Source organism: Marmota flaviventris, chromosome 7 (genome assembly GCF_047511675.1).
Source record: "Marmota flaviventris isolate mMarFla1 chromosome 7, mMarFla1.hap1, whole genome shotgun sequence".
Classification (NCBI taxonomy): domain Eukaryota; kingdom Metazoa; phylum Chordata; class Mammalia; order Rodentia; family Sciuridae; genus Marmota; species Marmota flaviventris.
Window position 1 is genome coordinate 19,594,979 of NC_092504.1, and position 16,821 is coordinate 19,611,799.

The 16,821-nt window shown below is 38.6% G+C and overlaps 2 protein-coding genes across 6 annotated transcripts in view; both read left to right on the forward strand.

The window, feature by feature from the left end:
• Zcchc4 (zinc finger CCHC-type containing 4) overlaps positions 1-9,732 on the forward strand; it is a 49,788-nt gene extending 40,056 nt beyond the window's left edge. The window contains exons 9-13 of one of the 4 annotated variants that reach the window (XM_027939057.2): positions 322-443; positions 683-758; positions 3,520-3,571; positions 4,115-4,259; positions 8,380-9,732. In XM_027939057.2, the coding sequence (XP_027794858.2) occupies positions 322-443; positions 683-758; positions 3,520-3,571; positions 4,115-4,259; positions 8,380-8,515 (531 nt within the window). In that variant the 3' untranslated portion in view covers positions 8,516-9,732. Of the gene's footprint in view, positions 1-321; positions 444-682; positions 759-3,519; positions 3,572-4,114; positions 4,260-8,379 lie in introns of those variants that run through there. The other 3 variants (XM_071614196.1, XM_071614198.1, XM_071614197.1) reach the window with 3 other exon arrangements.
• A 6,650-nt stretch (positions 9,733-16,382) lies between these two features.
• The window catches only part of Anapc4 (anaphase promoting complex subunit 4), a 32,602-nt gene continuing 32,163 nt past the window's right edge, over positions 16,383-16,821 (forward strand). For both annotated transcript variants that reach the window (XM_027939034.3, XM_027939045.3), the window contains exon 1: positions 16,383-16,661. In XM_027939034.3, the coding sequence (XP_027794835.1) occupies positions 16,533-16,661 (129 nt within the window). In that variant the 5' untranslated portion in view covers positions 16,383-16,532. The remainder of the gene's footprint in view (positions 16,662-16,821) is intronic.

Here is a 16,821-nt window from a genome sequence, read left to right on the forward strand (position 1 = left end):
GAAAGATTTTACCTTTTTATGATGAAATTGTACTGCCATAGAGGACTCTGTGGGCTGTTAATTATTAAGTAAGAAGCTCTTCCTTTTTTTTTTTTGTGGTGCTAGGGATTGAACCCGGGGCCTTGTGCATGCAAGGCAAGCACTCTACCATCTGAGCCATATCCCCAGCCCGTGAACTGTTACTTTTAAGAATTTCTTATTAAGTACCTTGATTTAACCTACATCTTGGCATTAGCTTGTTTGTTTATTGGACTGAAAAGCTTTGTAAATGTTGGCTCATTTGAGTAAATTTTCTTACCTTAATTTTTTTCAAATTTCTAGGTAGATTATGACAATCATGCACTTTATAAACATGGAAAGAAGGGTCGAAAACAGTCTCCTGTGCGTATTTTTACCAACATTCCACCCAACAAAATAATCCTTCCTACTGAAGAAGGGTACAGGTAAGATCACAATAGGACTTTGAAATTCACGTCACTGAAAATATGGTTATGTGTAACTAAAACAGTGAAGTGCTTTCAATATTGAGTCATTTCATTTTTCTGTTGTTGTTGAGTTTGGTCCATAATTTCATATTGAATTGACTTCTGATTACCTCCAATTCCTGGAACAAGTGCTTTGTAAACTTTTATCTACTCTGTGAATCTCAATAAATATATGCAGTTGTTTCATATCTCTTTAGATTTTGCCCTCTGTGTCAACGATATGTTTCTCTTGAGAATCAACACTGTGAGCACTGTGATTCTTGCACATCCAAGGTACAATTTGGTTATATAATGTATTTCTTCTTAATTCTTTTTTTTTTAATTTTTTAGTTATACATAATACCTTTATTTTGTTTATTTATTTTTATGTGGTGCGGAGGGTCGAACCCAGGGCCTTGCACGTGCTAGGCGAGCGCTCTACTGCTGAGCCACAACCCCAGCCCAAAGCCACAACCCCAGCCTTTAATTCTTAGTCTGTAAAAAGACTCCTTTTTAAATTTTGTTTTTAATTGATACATTGTAATTATACATAGTAGATTGATGTCATATTTGTCCATGCACATAGTTTGCTTATTCTCCTTCCCCAATACCTTCCCTTTCCCTTCTGTCCTCCCTCCCCATTCACTTGTTCTACCAATCTTTCTTCTATTATTATTATTTTATTTAGTACATTGTCATTATACATATAAGTAGAATTCCTTGTGGTATATTTGTACCTAGATATAACATACTTTGGTAGATTTCATTCCTCAATACTTCCCATTCTGTCTCACTGGATTCCCTTCCTCTCTTCTATGGGTCTCCCTTCTATTTTTGTAAGAATATCCCCACCCCTTTATTTCTTTCTCTTCCTTGTATGAGAGAAAACATTTGACCCTTGACTATCTGAATCTGACTTATTTTAGTTGGCATGATGTCTCCGGTTCTATCCATTTACCAACAGATGACATAATGTTATTCTTTGTAACTGAGTAAAACTTCATTTTGTATATATACAACATTTTCTTCATCTATTTGTCTGTTGATGGTACCTAGACACATTCCGTAAGTTGGCTGTTGTAAATTGTGCTGCTGTGAACATTGGTATACATGTATCACTATTGTATGCTGGTTTTAGTTCTTTTGGATAAATACCAAGGAGTGGGATGGCTGGATCATATGGTGGTTCCATTCCCAGTCTTTTGAGTAATCTCTATACTGCTTTCCAGAGTAGTTGTACTAATTTGCAGTCCAATAAGCAATGTCCTTGAGTGTATATCCCCCCCAATCCTTGCCAGCTAAGTATATTTTAATACAATAGTACTTTATTTCTAGTTATAGAGTACAAAAGGCTTTTAAAAGTACTTAATAGCCTTCATCATCGTCAACAGTTACTTGAATTCATTTTCATATGATAGTGTGTAACTGATAAAATTAGGAGTGTTTTAAAATAAGTCACTAAGTGAGTACTAGATTTGTAGTACTAGGTTTGTATGTCTGTTGAGGGAAAAATTATTATGTTTCAAATAAGGCATTGAACTATGGATATCATCACTGTTATTAATTGTAGTAATAATTAATAACATGTGTGGTGCACTTTTTACATGTCAGGCCCTTGCCTAAGAGCTTTGGGTTTGCATGGATTAATGCATTTAATCCTCACAACAGCTTTATGAGATAGGTACAGTTACTCTTCACTTTTTACAGATAAGGAAAGACTATAAGGGTCATGTCTCCTATTTATTATTTTGTCTTAATAAACTTTATTTTTTAAAATAGCTTTAAGTTCACAGCAAAATTGAACAGTGGGTACAGCAATTTCCCATGTTCTTTCTACCCAACTTCCCAAGCATAGGCCCCACTGTCAGTAGATGCACGCACCCATCAACACTTCATAACACCATGAGTCATGACTTACATGAAGGTTCACTCTTGGTGTGGCACATTCTTTGGATTTGGATGACTGTATAATGACTGTATCCACCAGATAGATACCTACCGAAGGACATCTTCTTGGTTGCTTCCAAGTTTGGGCATTATGGATAAACCTCCTATTTCATTTTTAGGAAGATAGAATGCCCCTTCAGTTTTGTTTATTTCCACTAAGTCCATTTAGAAAAAGGATGCTAGTTTTTTTTTTTTGGAGGGGGGTACTATTAAACACAAATTATTCTCCCAAGAAAAGGCTGTATTTATATAAATATTAGAAAAATTATTATTGATCATGCTTGTTTTTTCCCCCACTTTTTTTGTGGGTGCATTATAGTTGTACTCTACTTGTTTTTAACTATAGAAATACTTTTGATTATATATTTTCACTTAGTTTAGAAATGATCTGTATTTACGCCCAGATTGTGTAGAGTTTAAAATGGAGGAATACAAAACATTATTATTTAGAGATGCACATATAAATGGCAAACGTAAAAAGAGCAGGGAAATGACCATCTCAAAGACCAGAATAGTATTTGTTGTTCTTGGGGAAAGAGGGACACTGACGGGAAGGGGCACCTGGGGTGGGTCTGGGTGCTGGTGATATCTGCTCCTTGACCTGGTGGGTTTCCTTAGTATTGCTTTAAAATATGCCTTAAATTAGACATGTGTATTATGTACTTTTCTTGATATATTTTACTTCACGTTTTATATTACTCAAATAGTAATCCATAATCTATCTTTGTAAGTTACTTAAAGCTCTCAAATATGAATGTCATTAAGGATTATATAGTATAGACACATAAAATTATGAATCATTAATTCTCTTGAAATTTTCATTATGAATCCTTCTTTGTACAGATTAGGTTGCTTCAACTGGAGTGGATTTTAAAGATCATTTAGATAAATCTCCTAATTTCACAGTTAAGGAAATTGAGGCCCGTCAAGGAGGCATTTGAATTGAGTAGAGAAATGCATAAATTAAAATCAGAGTATTTAATTGTGAAGCCCAGGAAAGAGAGAAATAAGGAATGAATAATTTACATAGATTTTAATAAGGCATTTTAATTTTTAATTGTGGAACTTGATTTTTAATAACAAATATAATTTAAAAATTTTTTTGTAGGATGGCAGGAAATGGAACCATTGCTTTCTCTGCAAAAAGTGTGTAAAGCCTTGTAAGTATTGAGACTGGTGTTTGAGCTCTCTGTAAACATTTTTGAGTTCTTCCTTTATCTAAGTAGTATTTTTATTTCATTGCATTTAAAAAGAAAAAGTAATTAATGTAGAGACCTGATAGAACTTATTTGCTTTTTAATCTTTATAATTACCAACCTGTATGTTTTGTTTTCTATGGGGAGAGATGACTGCTAACCTGTTTCACTGTGGCATTTGGCTTGACTAATTGTTTTATTATTATTATTATTATTTTGGCTTGACTGATTTAAATAGGGCACTATGCTACTCAGTCAGCTACCACTGTGACTGGCTCTCAGCTCATGACTTTTGAGGAAGGGCTGAATTTCTTGCCTTGTAAATCAGAGAAGTTACCTGGTTTAAGTGGGATTCTACCCTCTTTGGTTTCTTTAGCCAAATTAAACTAGCTGTGCAAACCAGCCACAAATTTAAAATAAATGCTATTCTCGCATTCTACCTTAAAAGTCAATAAAATTAAAAGTTATATCGAGTGAACTTCTAAAACTTCAATTTTTATTTTACAGCCTGGATCCACTGTAGCATTTGCAATCACTGTGCTGTTCCAGATCATTCTTGTGAGGGCACGAAAGATGGCTGCTTTATTTGTGGTGAATTAGATCACAAACGCAGTACTTGTCCTAACATTGGCACCTCTAAGAAAGCTAACAAGTTAGTTGAATTTTTTAATTACTAGAAAAAATTTTCTTTGTGTACTTTGTATGGAACAATCTACAAAGTACAGGGCATCCAGAGGATTCAAAAGTGCCAACTTGTTATTGTTGACATGACATTGTTCACAGAGATGGGGGAGGGAGAATGCCCAGAGGTCTGAAAGGGTGCTTTCAGGGAGCTCCCAGCTTTACAGGTGAAACACAGAAATAACCAAACATGAGGTGAAAGGTGATTTCACATCTGTGGTTCATATAGAATCATAATTTTGAAATTAGAGTTCAGGCATTATGGAAGGACAAGATATTTAGGTCAGGCCTTGAGGCACAGATCAGATACAGACATACAACGGTGGAAAGGATAGAGAAGGCATTTCAGGAGGCATTTCATTTGATTCCACGCAGTGGGAAATGAAGTTATTTCTTTAAATTACATCCAGTTTCATCGAAAATATTGAGACATGTTTAATACTTAAATATTTAAATTTCTATTATTATTTTTCCTGTGATTATTTTCACTATTCCCACCATTATTTCTTACTGATTGTAACTCAGAGCAAAAGTTATACCAGTGACAGTTCCTTACTTAGAAAAACTACTGTTATTGCAATGGGGTGAATTTGAATGATTATACTTTAAAAAAAAAAAAAAAAAAAAACAAAAAACCTAAAAGAGGTTCTAGGGATTAAGTTGTCTTGTTTTATCGATTTTTTTTTTTTTAAAGCAAAAACAACAAAAACTTACTTAATATCACTGTTATTAGTTGCAGGTTACCAGGTAGCCAGATTTAACATTTATGTCAAAATCAAAATTAGGATAAAAATATGGAACTGTATCATATGATTTGTGATGAAAATCCATTAGATTAGTTAGATTAGTATTACAAATATCTGATGCTTTAGTAAGTTTTTATGATTATGATTATTTTCTACTTGTTTATTTATTTATTTTTCCCCCCAGTAGAAATTGGTATTTTTTGTGGTACTGAGGATGAAATCCACAGGCTCTCTACCACTGAGCTATATGCCCGTTTCTTAGGGTTTTTTTTTTTTGTATTGTACCTTTATTTTATTTATTTATTTTCATGTGGTGCTGAGGATAGGCGGGCCTCAGACGTGCGAGGCTCGTGCTCTACCACTGAGCCACAATCCCAGCCCCTCCTTAGCTTTTTTTTATGAAACTAAGTTTCTGAGGCTGAGTTTGAACTTGCAGTCCTCTTAATTCAGCTTCCCTAGTATCTGGGATTACCGGTGTATGTCACCTCACCAGACTGAAAATTTTTTTCCATTAAAGTCCAGCCACTTGAATTCTGCCTGCTATTTAAACTGCCTCTTTTCAAATTTAATTATTTTCACTAGGTAGACCAAGATAGAGTAGAATCTAAAAAACAATAATTAAATGAATCTTTTGTTTTTCCCTAGAAACCTCTGACTTTTAGTCTGGAATTATTGCATAATTTATGGTGTAATTTTGGGTGGAAACAGGAGTGACAGGTTCAGCCTTTAATTCTGAGAACTTAGTATACATAGAAACTGAGTTGGCATTTTGGTAACTGTAGGCTCTTTGTTGCTTCTTAAATGACTAGTGTATTTGATACTAATGTTGTTTTCATTGGGGGAAATCATCTAGTATATTTCAATGTTAGATTATAACAATTTTAATTCTAAGAGCAAATCCCTTGAAATGTGGTTTTCCTGATAATTCTTAAATAGTATTATTACTTTCTTCTCTAAGAAGAGGACTCCTAAACTTGTTATTTCTTTTAAAAAATGTTCATAATGAAATTGGCAAGGCAAAATTATTTTTTCATCATAATAGTATTTTATTTATTATTTCATCAAAATAGTTTTAATAGCCTTTTATCGCATGTGTTGTAAAAGGTCTCCCAAACTTACGCTCTTTACAACTGTCTCATTCTTTGTTTTTTCTAAGTGGTAATTTTCCTTTAGGTGTGAACTGGAATGGTGCTGGCTCCCTCTTGTGGTTAAAACTCATTTTATCAGTTACATAAATCCTTGCAATTAGAGGACAGATACTAGGTCAATTTAATTTTAAGGTAGAATAAAACAGTTAAGTTATTATACTCAATCAGTTCATCACAGTTAAAAGACTTTATCTCTGGAAGGTTTATTTATTTACATTACAAATGAATATTTGTAAATATTTTCCTTCTGGTTTTGTTTACTATATTCCCAAGTGAGATCTGGTTCATTTTTAGTCTTACTTATGGGTAGATGAACTGAAGAGAAATTTAAATTTTGTATATAGAAACACATGGTTCATTGACTTTGCTAATAGTGAAAACACTTTACTTCATTAAATTTGCTAAATCATTACTTATCTGGAAATTATCCTCTTTAAAAAAGAAGGATGGGGAGAGAAGAGATTTATAAGGATTTTTTGTTATGAACTGATGAGATATCCGAGTCCATAGTGCAGAATCTAAATGTGGAAAAAAGTAATGTTGTCAAGCAAAATTCCACATAATGATTATGTGAAACTACTAATAATAGCCAATATTTATTGAGTGACTACTATCTGGTTAGCATTTTACTTCAGTAATTTAGAGTATATGTATCAAGGTGATTAAAAGCACAGGGTCTAAATCAGCTGGTCCTGTTGTTTCCTCTTTGGATGATATAGGACTTCAAAGCCTCAATTTCTTCACCTAAAAGTAGTTGGGGGAAGGGTGACATCTGCCTTGCTTAGTTTCCTTCCTAGCTCCTTAAAGATGATGTCCATTCAATTTTGTGTTCCTCACACCTAACAAACACCATGCTGATTGAACAAAAAGTGAGGCTTAAGTTTGATTCATTAAGGATTATGTGCTATTAATGAAGTTCTTCTCCCAGGTTTTGTCCTGGGACGACCAAGAAGGGCAGAGTTTGCTGTGGCTTATGAGAGGTAGACTCTAATGATTGATATTCCTGGGCAGCCAGGGAAGTTTCCATGTGTGCCAGTGGCTATTAGTGTCAGCCCATTCCTTGGTTCTTGATGTTATAAACAGCATGATTTTGCTACCCTGGAGACGTTGAATGAATGCACCATAATCTTTCCAAGACAAAGATTGCATGTAACTTAGTTCAGAGAACACCAGAAACAAAAAGATCTGTTTTTTTTTTTAAATATTTAATCTTAAATTTTAGGTGGACACAATATCTTTATTTTACATTTATGTGGTGCTGAGGATCGAACCCAGTGCCTCGTGCATGCTAGGCGAGCACTCTACCACTGAGCCACAACCCAAGCCCAGAGATCTGTTTTTGTTTTGTTTTGTTTATACCAGACATTAAACGTAGGGGTGCTTAACCATTGAGCCACATCCCCAGGCCTTTTTCCTTTTAAATATTTTCTGTTTAGAAACAGAGTCTAAGTTGCTTAGGCCTCGATAAATTGCTGAGGCTGGCTTTGAACTTGTGTTCGTCCTGTCTCAGCCTCCCGAGCCACTGGGAATACAGGCGTGAGCCACTGCACCCTGCAGAAGGGATCTGTTTTGTCTGATGTAGTGTAGTGTTTTGAGAGGGTGAAGTGAGTTCCAGCCTGTTCATTTTGAAACTAGTCTTCAAGAAGATAGGGACCACAAAAGGTGGACCTCCTGTGTGGCACTTGTCAGGATTTCTATACCTGCAGAGGGAAGGAAAATTAGCTGCAGGGTTTATAAAAATAGGCCTTTTCAAGTGTCAGTTTTTCCAATGTGCTCTTTCATTTTCCTACCTGTGCTAATGCCATATGTATTAATCCCTGTTCTAAAAAGTATAATTCAGGGATTTGGAGATTGAAGTGCTGAGTTGAACAGTGTAGATACACCAAAAAAAGCAAAAGCCAAAAACGAACTCACTCGTTGGTGTGGTTATTTACCTTCGTGGTTTGTTTGTCCCAAATAGCTTGTTCTAAATCTGTAGTAGTCATCTTTTAAAGAAATGTCTTTTCTCAAGCATTTTGCTCGGTCAGGCCTCTGTTTCTTTGTTGTTATGGTTGGGATATTGAGGATTTATGCTTACGATACAGCAAATTGTTTCCCTTCTATTCTCCTATTTGGTTAGCTAGTTAATTAAACTTCACCATAATTACATAATTCACTGTGCTCATTCTATAAAATAATTTAGCACCTTGTTTTTCAGAGCTGTCAGAAAGCAGAAGCAAAGAAAAAGTAATAAGATGAAAATGGAGACCACAGAAGGACGATCCATGAATCACACATCTGTTACAGGGAGAAAGAAGAGGAGGGAGAGAGCCCATCAATATCTTTGCTCTTAAATGTCCAGTGACTTGAGAATAAGAAAGATTTATAGTCCAACCTTTGATGCCATTTTCTGCAAGTGCTACACTGGACTTAAATTCAGTCGCTTTAAACGAATGCACCTTTCTAAGCTCAATAACAGGCAGGTGGCATTTGCTGGCTTCTCCTTCCCCTTCTGCCTCTCTGGAGACCTGGGGAGCTGTTCCATCCTGAGCTGGGTTTACTGCTGCACTCTGCATGCCTTTTCTCTTCTAAATCTCTCCCAATCTTATTATTTTAACCTCCTTTGCCTGAAAAGTGGGCATACAGCATTCTTTTGCAGATGATTTCAGAAGAAAGTGAAAGTAAAAAGCTGTAAAATTTTGTTTATATTGAACATAAAAGTGTGCTTAGATATGAAAATATTCTGTTAAATAGTAATCAGTGGCTTAACTCCTCTTGCAAAGAAAAGTACAATTTACAGTTATTTTTCAGTTGAATCTGATGATGGAAAGAATTTTTTGCAAAGGCACTCTACATACATAAAGGTCACAATGATATTATTATTAAATGTTTATTTTTCCAGTACTTCTTGTAGTTGTCCTTGATGGTATAGACTCACTTAAATATTGGGTGAATTAGATGTTTAGAACCATGACTTGCTGTCACTTCAATGCTGTAAGTTTCTCTCTTTGGAATAGCGGTTGGTAGCAGAAGGGAGCATTGTAATTAAAATCCTCACTCTTGTCTTGATGAACACTTCCCGGCTGCATGGCCGTGGCCAATTTTACTCACTCTCTAAAAACTCCAGTTTCTTCATTCTTCTAGTGTGGAGCATAATAGCTATAACTCAGTATATATTAACTCAGGTTCGCTCCCCCAGTCACCACCGCCACCATACTAAAGATTGAACCCAGGGCACTCCACCACTGAGCTACATCCCCAGCCCTTTTTATTTTTTATTTTGAGACATGGTCTCACTAAGTTGCCAAGGTTGGCCTTGAACTTTCGATCTTCCTGCCTCATCCCTCTAAAGTTGCTGGGATTACAGGTGTGTGTTACTGCACCTGATTATGTTTTTTTTGTAATTATGTTAAATGAGATACATGTGCCTGGCTCTCAGTTTTCCTCTGTCATTGACAAGTTCTGTCAACAGATGAAGATTGCTCCTGGGACTTAATGGCATCTGCTGGTCCAATAGCCTAGCTCTGAAGGGAGTCATTTGAACTCCCAGAATAAACATTATCTGATATTATCTCCTTAAGACTGAATAGTTTTGAATGACTTATATTTGCTTAGTGACCTATTCCCAAACAACTGCTTTAAATTTGATTTGAAGGCATCTTTACTTTTGGTTATCTCAAGCCCTGTGAGTACTGCACCTCATCTGGTATTATAATTTTAGGTAAGATAGATTGTTTAATGCATGATGTGAAATACTCAAGCATGGCCCAGAGCAATAGGGTAGTGGTGTACATCAGGCAACCTCAAAATAGGAGTTAAAACTCTGGAACTTAATAAGTCAGAGAATTCTTCTTTGCACTCTCCACCCTTGGCAGTGCTGGGGATGAGCCCAGGACTCTGTGCATGCTTGATAAACATTCTACCACTGAGCTACACCCATAGCCCTGCCTTGTTCCCTTTGGTATGTGATTGCTGTGATGACAGGAAAGGCAGGTCTGGAGATGATTGGATGAGACATAAACTCTGTAAAATCATTGTGAGTTCCCCTCTCTGAATCAAGCCTGGATAGGGATATTGCCTGACTTTTATGGTGTTCACTGTATATTGGTAAAATACTTTGAATTCTCCTCTGAAAATCTCAGACATACCTGAGTGACTCTGACCACTAAACAATTGGGTCCTTATGGTCAATGGTTATTTTCATCTACATGTTCCTTAATTTTAAGATAACATCAATGTAAAGTCACCACTGAAGCCTGGTATGTGTGGTTCTATCTAGTTACGTGGGAGACTGAAAAGGAGGACTGCTTGAGCCCAGGAGTTAGAGGCTAGTCTCCAACATAGCAAGACCCCTATCTCCAAAATTAAAAAAAAAAAAATTATCATAGCTTTCCTGGGGAGAAAAATAGAAACATTATTCTATAAATTATACATATTAATTTTTTAGATTTTTCTGATTTTAGAAATATTGAGATGCAGAAAGAGTACAACTTTAGAATTGAGGAAATAGAGTATTAGTTCTAATGAGGAGTGATTTTTCTTAAAACTTTGTTATCTTAGAAAATTAGAATTAGGGAATTAGGTGAGTCTGTTCTTGTACTCAATACCGTTTTTTTTTTTTTTTAGTTGTTGATAGACTTTTATTGTATTTATTTATGTGCGGTGCTGAGAATTGAGTCCAGTGTCTCACACATGCCTCACACACGCTACTGCTGAGCCCCAGCCCCACTCAATACCAATTTTTAGGACTTAATCTCTGAACATTAAGATACCTACTAAAACAGCAATGGGAAAAAAAAAAAATGTCTGAAATTTGACAGATAAAAATTTGTAAGCTTTTTAAAAGTTGACATTTTAAATAAATAATTACAGGTAAATTTCATTCTGTTTCTTACATTACCAAATTTAATGAATTACCACATCATATTTTTAGGCTCTCCATGAGACTTTGCAGTTTTTTCTTCATCAGTCTGATCCTTAGTCTGTAATATGCTGCCTTCTTTTCATGCTATACTACTCTTCCTGCTTGGAATGTGGGCATCTGTTGAAAGCTTATGGAGTCTTCAGGTCCTGGCTTCTGAATCCATGAGTCTATATACTATCCAGTATCATCTTCTCTGAACCCCTCACTGTTCTACCATTTATTTTATTTTCCCCAAAGAGTTGAGCTTTCAACGTTAGTACACATTTTATCTATGCTTATTTTTTTTAATTTTTATTTTTTAGGTGTAGATGGACACAACACAATGTCTTTATTTTTATATGGTGCTGAGGATCGAACCTGGGTCCCCCCTGTGCTAGGCGAGCACTCTACTGCTGAGCCACAATCCCAGCCCTTATCTATGCCTCTTAAATGCCTAGTAGGTACTCAATAAAAATCTGAGGAAAGAATAGAATTGTCCAGAGGCTTTGAGATGGTAGGCATGCCTAAGATGTGGAAAGGACTTGCTCCTGTCTGTTTATTCTAAAGACTGAAAAAAGGAAAACAGACCTAAATAATATTGGATGGGATTAGAAGTTGATATGTGGCCCATCTTCACATGAGGTTCTAAATGTGGGCATGTGCAGGAAGGAGGATTGGTAGCCTCATCTGGAAGCCTTTGAACTTAGACAATAATTCAGTTTGGGAGTAACTTGAAGAAAAACCCTTGAGTTGATATCTGGCCCCTTCAAAGCAATCTATAAAATACTCGGCATCTGAGAAAGATTTGCCTAATTCTGAAAAATAAAACCACAGCTTAAAAAGGGTCCAATGTGCTGCCACCTCTTTTGCAACATCCTTATTGGTCTCTTCAGGGGAGCAGTACATCTCTGTCCAGTGTGTTAAAGTGTGTGTTAGTGGGTTTTCATTTTATATTTCTTTTAAGGTCCTTAAATCCTGCCCTATAGTAGAACGACTTTATGGACTTGTTTACCGTATAGGTATTAGAAACTTGTTGATGGCAGGGACCTGTGGGTGTCATTGGGCCATTGGGCTTGTTCACTAGAGCTCCTAGAACTGTGCCCTGCACAAGGTGATACCAGAGATCTCCAACTGCATTGTATGTGATATCAGTTAGTGGGAAACAGTCAGCCAGATTAACACGTTTTCCTGGAATTAGTAGGTGTTCCCAAATACCAACTCACTAAGTGGAAATGCCATTATAGACTACTTTATGCCTCAGTATCCCGGCTGTGCTACTTAAGAAGCTAGTACACTTAGAGTGCCTAGGTAAGGAAAGCTTCCACAAATTCAAAGGACAATCTGATTTTACTTATTTAATGTGATTTTAGTTGGAACATTAAGACATGGGTTTAATTACTTGAGAGTCAGCTTAGAAGGTCATTGCAATAAAGTGAAGGTAAAATCTCTACTGTTTGATTTCAGTCGTTGTAGTATAAATGTTAACTCAGCAAGATTGAGGAATATAGCAACAAAAGTGAGCAAGAAGATCTCAGAGCTCAGAGAGGTGAGTTTAGCCCATTAGCCAGATGGTCCCAAGAGTCTCAAACTGTTGAGTTGCCTGGTACATTGCAGGCTAGCAGAGGGATAACAGCAGGTGAGCTCTAAGAAACCAAGCCTGAGTAGACGGGCCAGTGTCTTTATCAGCAGATGGGGAGGCCAGGAATGGGAGAGAATGAGAGGAACTCCGCCTAGTCATTCTGTATGCTTTAATGAGGATTAATTTTAAAAATTAATTTAAATTATTTTTTTATTAATTTTCCAGTTAATATATGAGCCATGAAACCAGAGGAAATTGAAAGCTCTGTACTCCCACAACCAGGGATAACCACCATTAGAATTTCCCTCTTCTTCCGAATATAGTTCTTATATGTAGTTGTACAGACTCAGCTGAAAGTACCCCCAAAACTTGAATTGTAAATATATACTGTTTGCAACCCAGACTTTTTCACAGACATGTTGCAAATACCAATTTATGTTTATAAAGATAGTATTATTCTTCAGGGTCGTTTTATTGTATCCACCAGTAGTTAGTTCTGGCTAGGCTTGTGATAGGGGTGAGTTCAAGGTCACAATGAAGCTCAGGACTTTTGTTTCCTGGTTGAGGAAGTGTTCATTCTCTCTCCAGTGGGGGAGCCAGCCTTGAGGTGCTGCTGCTGCTGCTGCTTGCAGCCTGTCTTCAAGTCTTTGCTACTGCTGGACTTTTAATTTACACGAGGCAACACATACTACTTGTGCCAGGATTTTTTTGGGGGTACTAGAACCCAGGGCTTTGCACACACTAGGCAAGAGATCTACCCCTGAGCTACACTCCTAGCCCTACTTTTGTCATTTTGAATCAGTTGTCCCCCTACCCATGAATGTAACTATGGTACAGCAGAGAGCTTCCAGCATCAACTATTACATTTATTTTTCCAGCAAATTCACAATTTGTTTATTTTGTGTGTTCCACCCATTTCATGACTTCAGAATAGCCTTTCACATGGCTTGCATTGGTCACCTCCCATACAACTCCATCTTCCATCTCTGGATGTGGGAATCCCAAATCTTTGTTCAGACCCTGACTTTCCCCCATCATGTGCCTCTCGAGTTGCCTAGGGCATCACAGATAGATTTCCATGCTACATCTCTGCCTTAACACAGTCCTCACTGAACTTCTTTTCTCTGCTCTACTCTCTCCCTCCCATGCTCCACTATCCCCGCTCCTGGAGTCAGTAACAGCCAGCCCTCTGCTCCCTGAGCCTGTGCACTCACATACTCCAGCCTGCCTCTCAACTATTCCCTTCCTTTCCATTCCTCCAACCTGATGAATAATCAATTCTGCTTCAGGAATGTTTTTGGAAGCTGCCTCACCATCCCCTTAACTAGGCTTCCTGTGTCTTTATACTTCTAGTCCTTTCCATTCTAATTCTCTGCCCTTGTCCTAAGAATTAAGGCCTTAACTAATCAGATTCTGTCACACTCTCCCTTCCCTCCCAATTTCTTTTGCAGCTACCTAGCTAACCCTTCAAAATCCATTCCTGTACTATCATGGTATGAAATATACCACTGGCATGAGCTAGCCCAAGAAAAATAATTATTTCTAGAAAGGTAGTTCTTGCACCCCCCTCCCAACACTTAGAGGAGAATATAAAGAGTATGGAATTACAGAGTCCATTTTTCCTTCTATTCTCCTCCCCCGTCTGCAGATATTTCTACTCTCCTGCCCTGGTTTCCTTAAAAAGCACCACCTGAGTCTTGGGTTTCCTTTTTTCTTGATTGTGTGCCACAAAGGTGCAAATGAGCAAGTTTGACAAAGCACTCTTTCCTCCTGATGGGAAAGACAAATAAACAGAGTAAAACCAAAATCAATCTTTTTTTTTTTTTTTGGTACCAGGGATTGAACACAGGGGCCCTTAACCACTGAGCCACATCCCCAGCCCCTTTTTGTATTTTATTAGAGATAGGGTCTCACTGAGTTGCTCAGGGCCCTGCTAAGTTGCTGAGGCTGGGTTTGAAATCTTGATCCTCCTGCCTCAGCCTCCCGAGTTGCTGGGATTACAGGCATGTGCTGCTGTGCCCAGGAAACTGAAATCTCTTTTATGGGGTCAGAGGAAAAAGAAAAGGCTGGAAAACACTGTATTAACAGTTCTTGTCCACTGGGAGCATTTCCAGTAACCATTACACAGGTGATTCTCCTATAAGGCTATTCATTGTTTCCTGTGTTGAAAGGCCTTTTTGGAAATTCATACTCTTCCTTGAAGGTTGGTATGCAGGTAATTATATTCTCTTCTGTCCTTTGATACCTCTTGGAACGGTCACTTTTATGTGTTGTATGGGGGTTCATGTTGAGGTTAAATTCCAGAAAAATGGCCGTTCAGTTTCCATAAGAACATTAAGTGGAGTATATTGGACCCCCACTGTACTAGTAATATTTGTATAAATAATATAATTATCCATTTTTGCTGCCCCAAATCATTAATGAAAACAACACATGAAAATGTATTTCATGAATAACAAAGGCAAGTCCATTTTTACCTTGGATAGGTTGAATCTAGAAAAATTGGGGAGACATGTTAAGGTATTTGCAGCAAAGGCAAGGGTAGGAAAGCCTATGTCTGAAAGGGAGCAGGGAAGGCATTGAGTCAGAGATAAGAACAGTGCCTGGCACTGGCACATGTAACAGCTACTTGCATATTTGCTGCTAGAAGAATCTAATGCCTGCTCCTCAAGGGCCAGATTCAGAAAAGGGCAGGAATATTGGACTTACTGAAAGATGGCTGGCTTTCTCCCATAGATGTCAATTCAGGAGTCCCAGTGGTGTTCTCTTAGGTAGGATCATCCCGTGAGAACTGGGATGTTGACTCTTTCTTATTTTTATTTATTTGTTTGTTTGTTTGTTTAAAGGAGCACCTGCCAGGCTAGGAGCCTTCTGGGTTGAGTCCCTGTATCCATGTATTTTTACATAATAAAACCTTAGCTGAAGGATCAACCTGTCAGAGCCCACAGCCCTCATTTATTATAGTGGGCTGCTACCACCAATAACGTGAGGTGCATATTTAAAGAGGACGAAGAATCAAAGTATTATTTGCACATGTGAAGGAGTTTAAGCAGGCTCTCCCCCAACCTTAGCTGCAAACTGGAGTCATTTAAAGGTTTTAATAAACATTGGTTCCCGGGGTTGGGATTGTGGCTCAGCGGGAGAGCGCTCACCTCGCATTTGCGAGAGCCTGGGTTCGATCCTCAACAACACATTAAAAAAATAAATAAGTGAGGTAAAGGTATTATGTCCAACTATAACTAAAAAATAAATATTTTTTTAAAGAATAAATACTGGGTCCCATTCGGTATTAATCCCTTTAATTGATCTGGGAGGGGGGAGGCGAGCTTTTTAAAATTCTGCTGAGCAACCAGGACTGAGAACTAAGACCTGTTAAAGGACTCCCGGCTGATAAGGACCTAAAGTTTACAGCGTCTCTAAGGCCTTGCTCCCAAATCCTGGACGATCTTTTTCCCTACTGCAATGAATTACTCTGAAGACTGCGAAGACCTGAAAGCACACCCACACACAACTGGCGGGTGGCCCGAGAGACACGTCCCTATCAACCCTGGGGCCAGCCCCCGTACTAGCTCCGCCCCGAGCCCGCCCTCGCCCCGCCCCCGCCCTTGCCCAGGCCCCGCCCAGCTCCTCCCCCGGGCACACCCGTCAACACGCCGACCGCCCCAAGCCCTCCCTCCTGCTCGCCACCTCTTTCCTCTCGCGAGGACTCCCTGGCGCCGGAAGTTCCCGGAGCGAGCGGCGGGGCGGGGTGGAGAGGGAAGGGTTGCTGGGCCGCGTTGGCCGAGCAGGGTGGCTCTCCCAGGGACCCGGGGAGTCTGGCTTTTCGCCCAAGGCCAGTGCCGAGGGCTCCGCCGCCCTCTGACTGGGGTGTGGTTGCAGGGCCGCCCCTATGTTGCGTTTTCCGACCTGTTTCCCATCCTTCCGGGTGGTGGGAGAGAAGCAGCTGCCCCAGGAGATAATTTTCCTGGTCTGGTCGCCTAAGCGGGATCTCATTGCTTTGGCCAACACCGCGGGCGAGGTAAGTGAGCCGGCTGGGTCCACTGGCATTGGGTCGAGAACCCCAGCCCAGCCCGGCTCCCGCGGGCCAGACTGCTCGAGTGTCATCCGTTTCCTGCGCTTGGCGGCCCACCTGCGTGCCCCGCCCCTGCTCCAAGGCGGCAGTCAACTTTTAAGTAGTG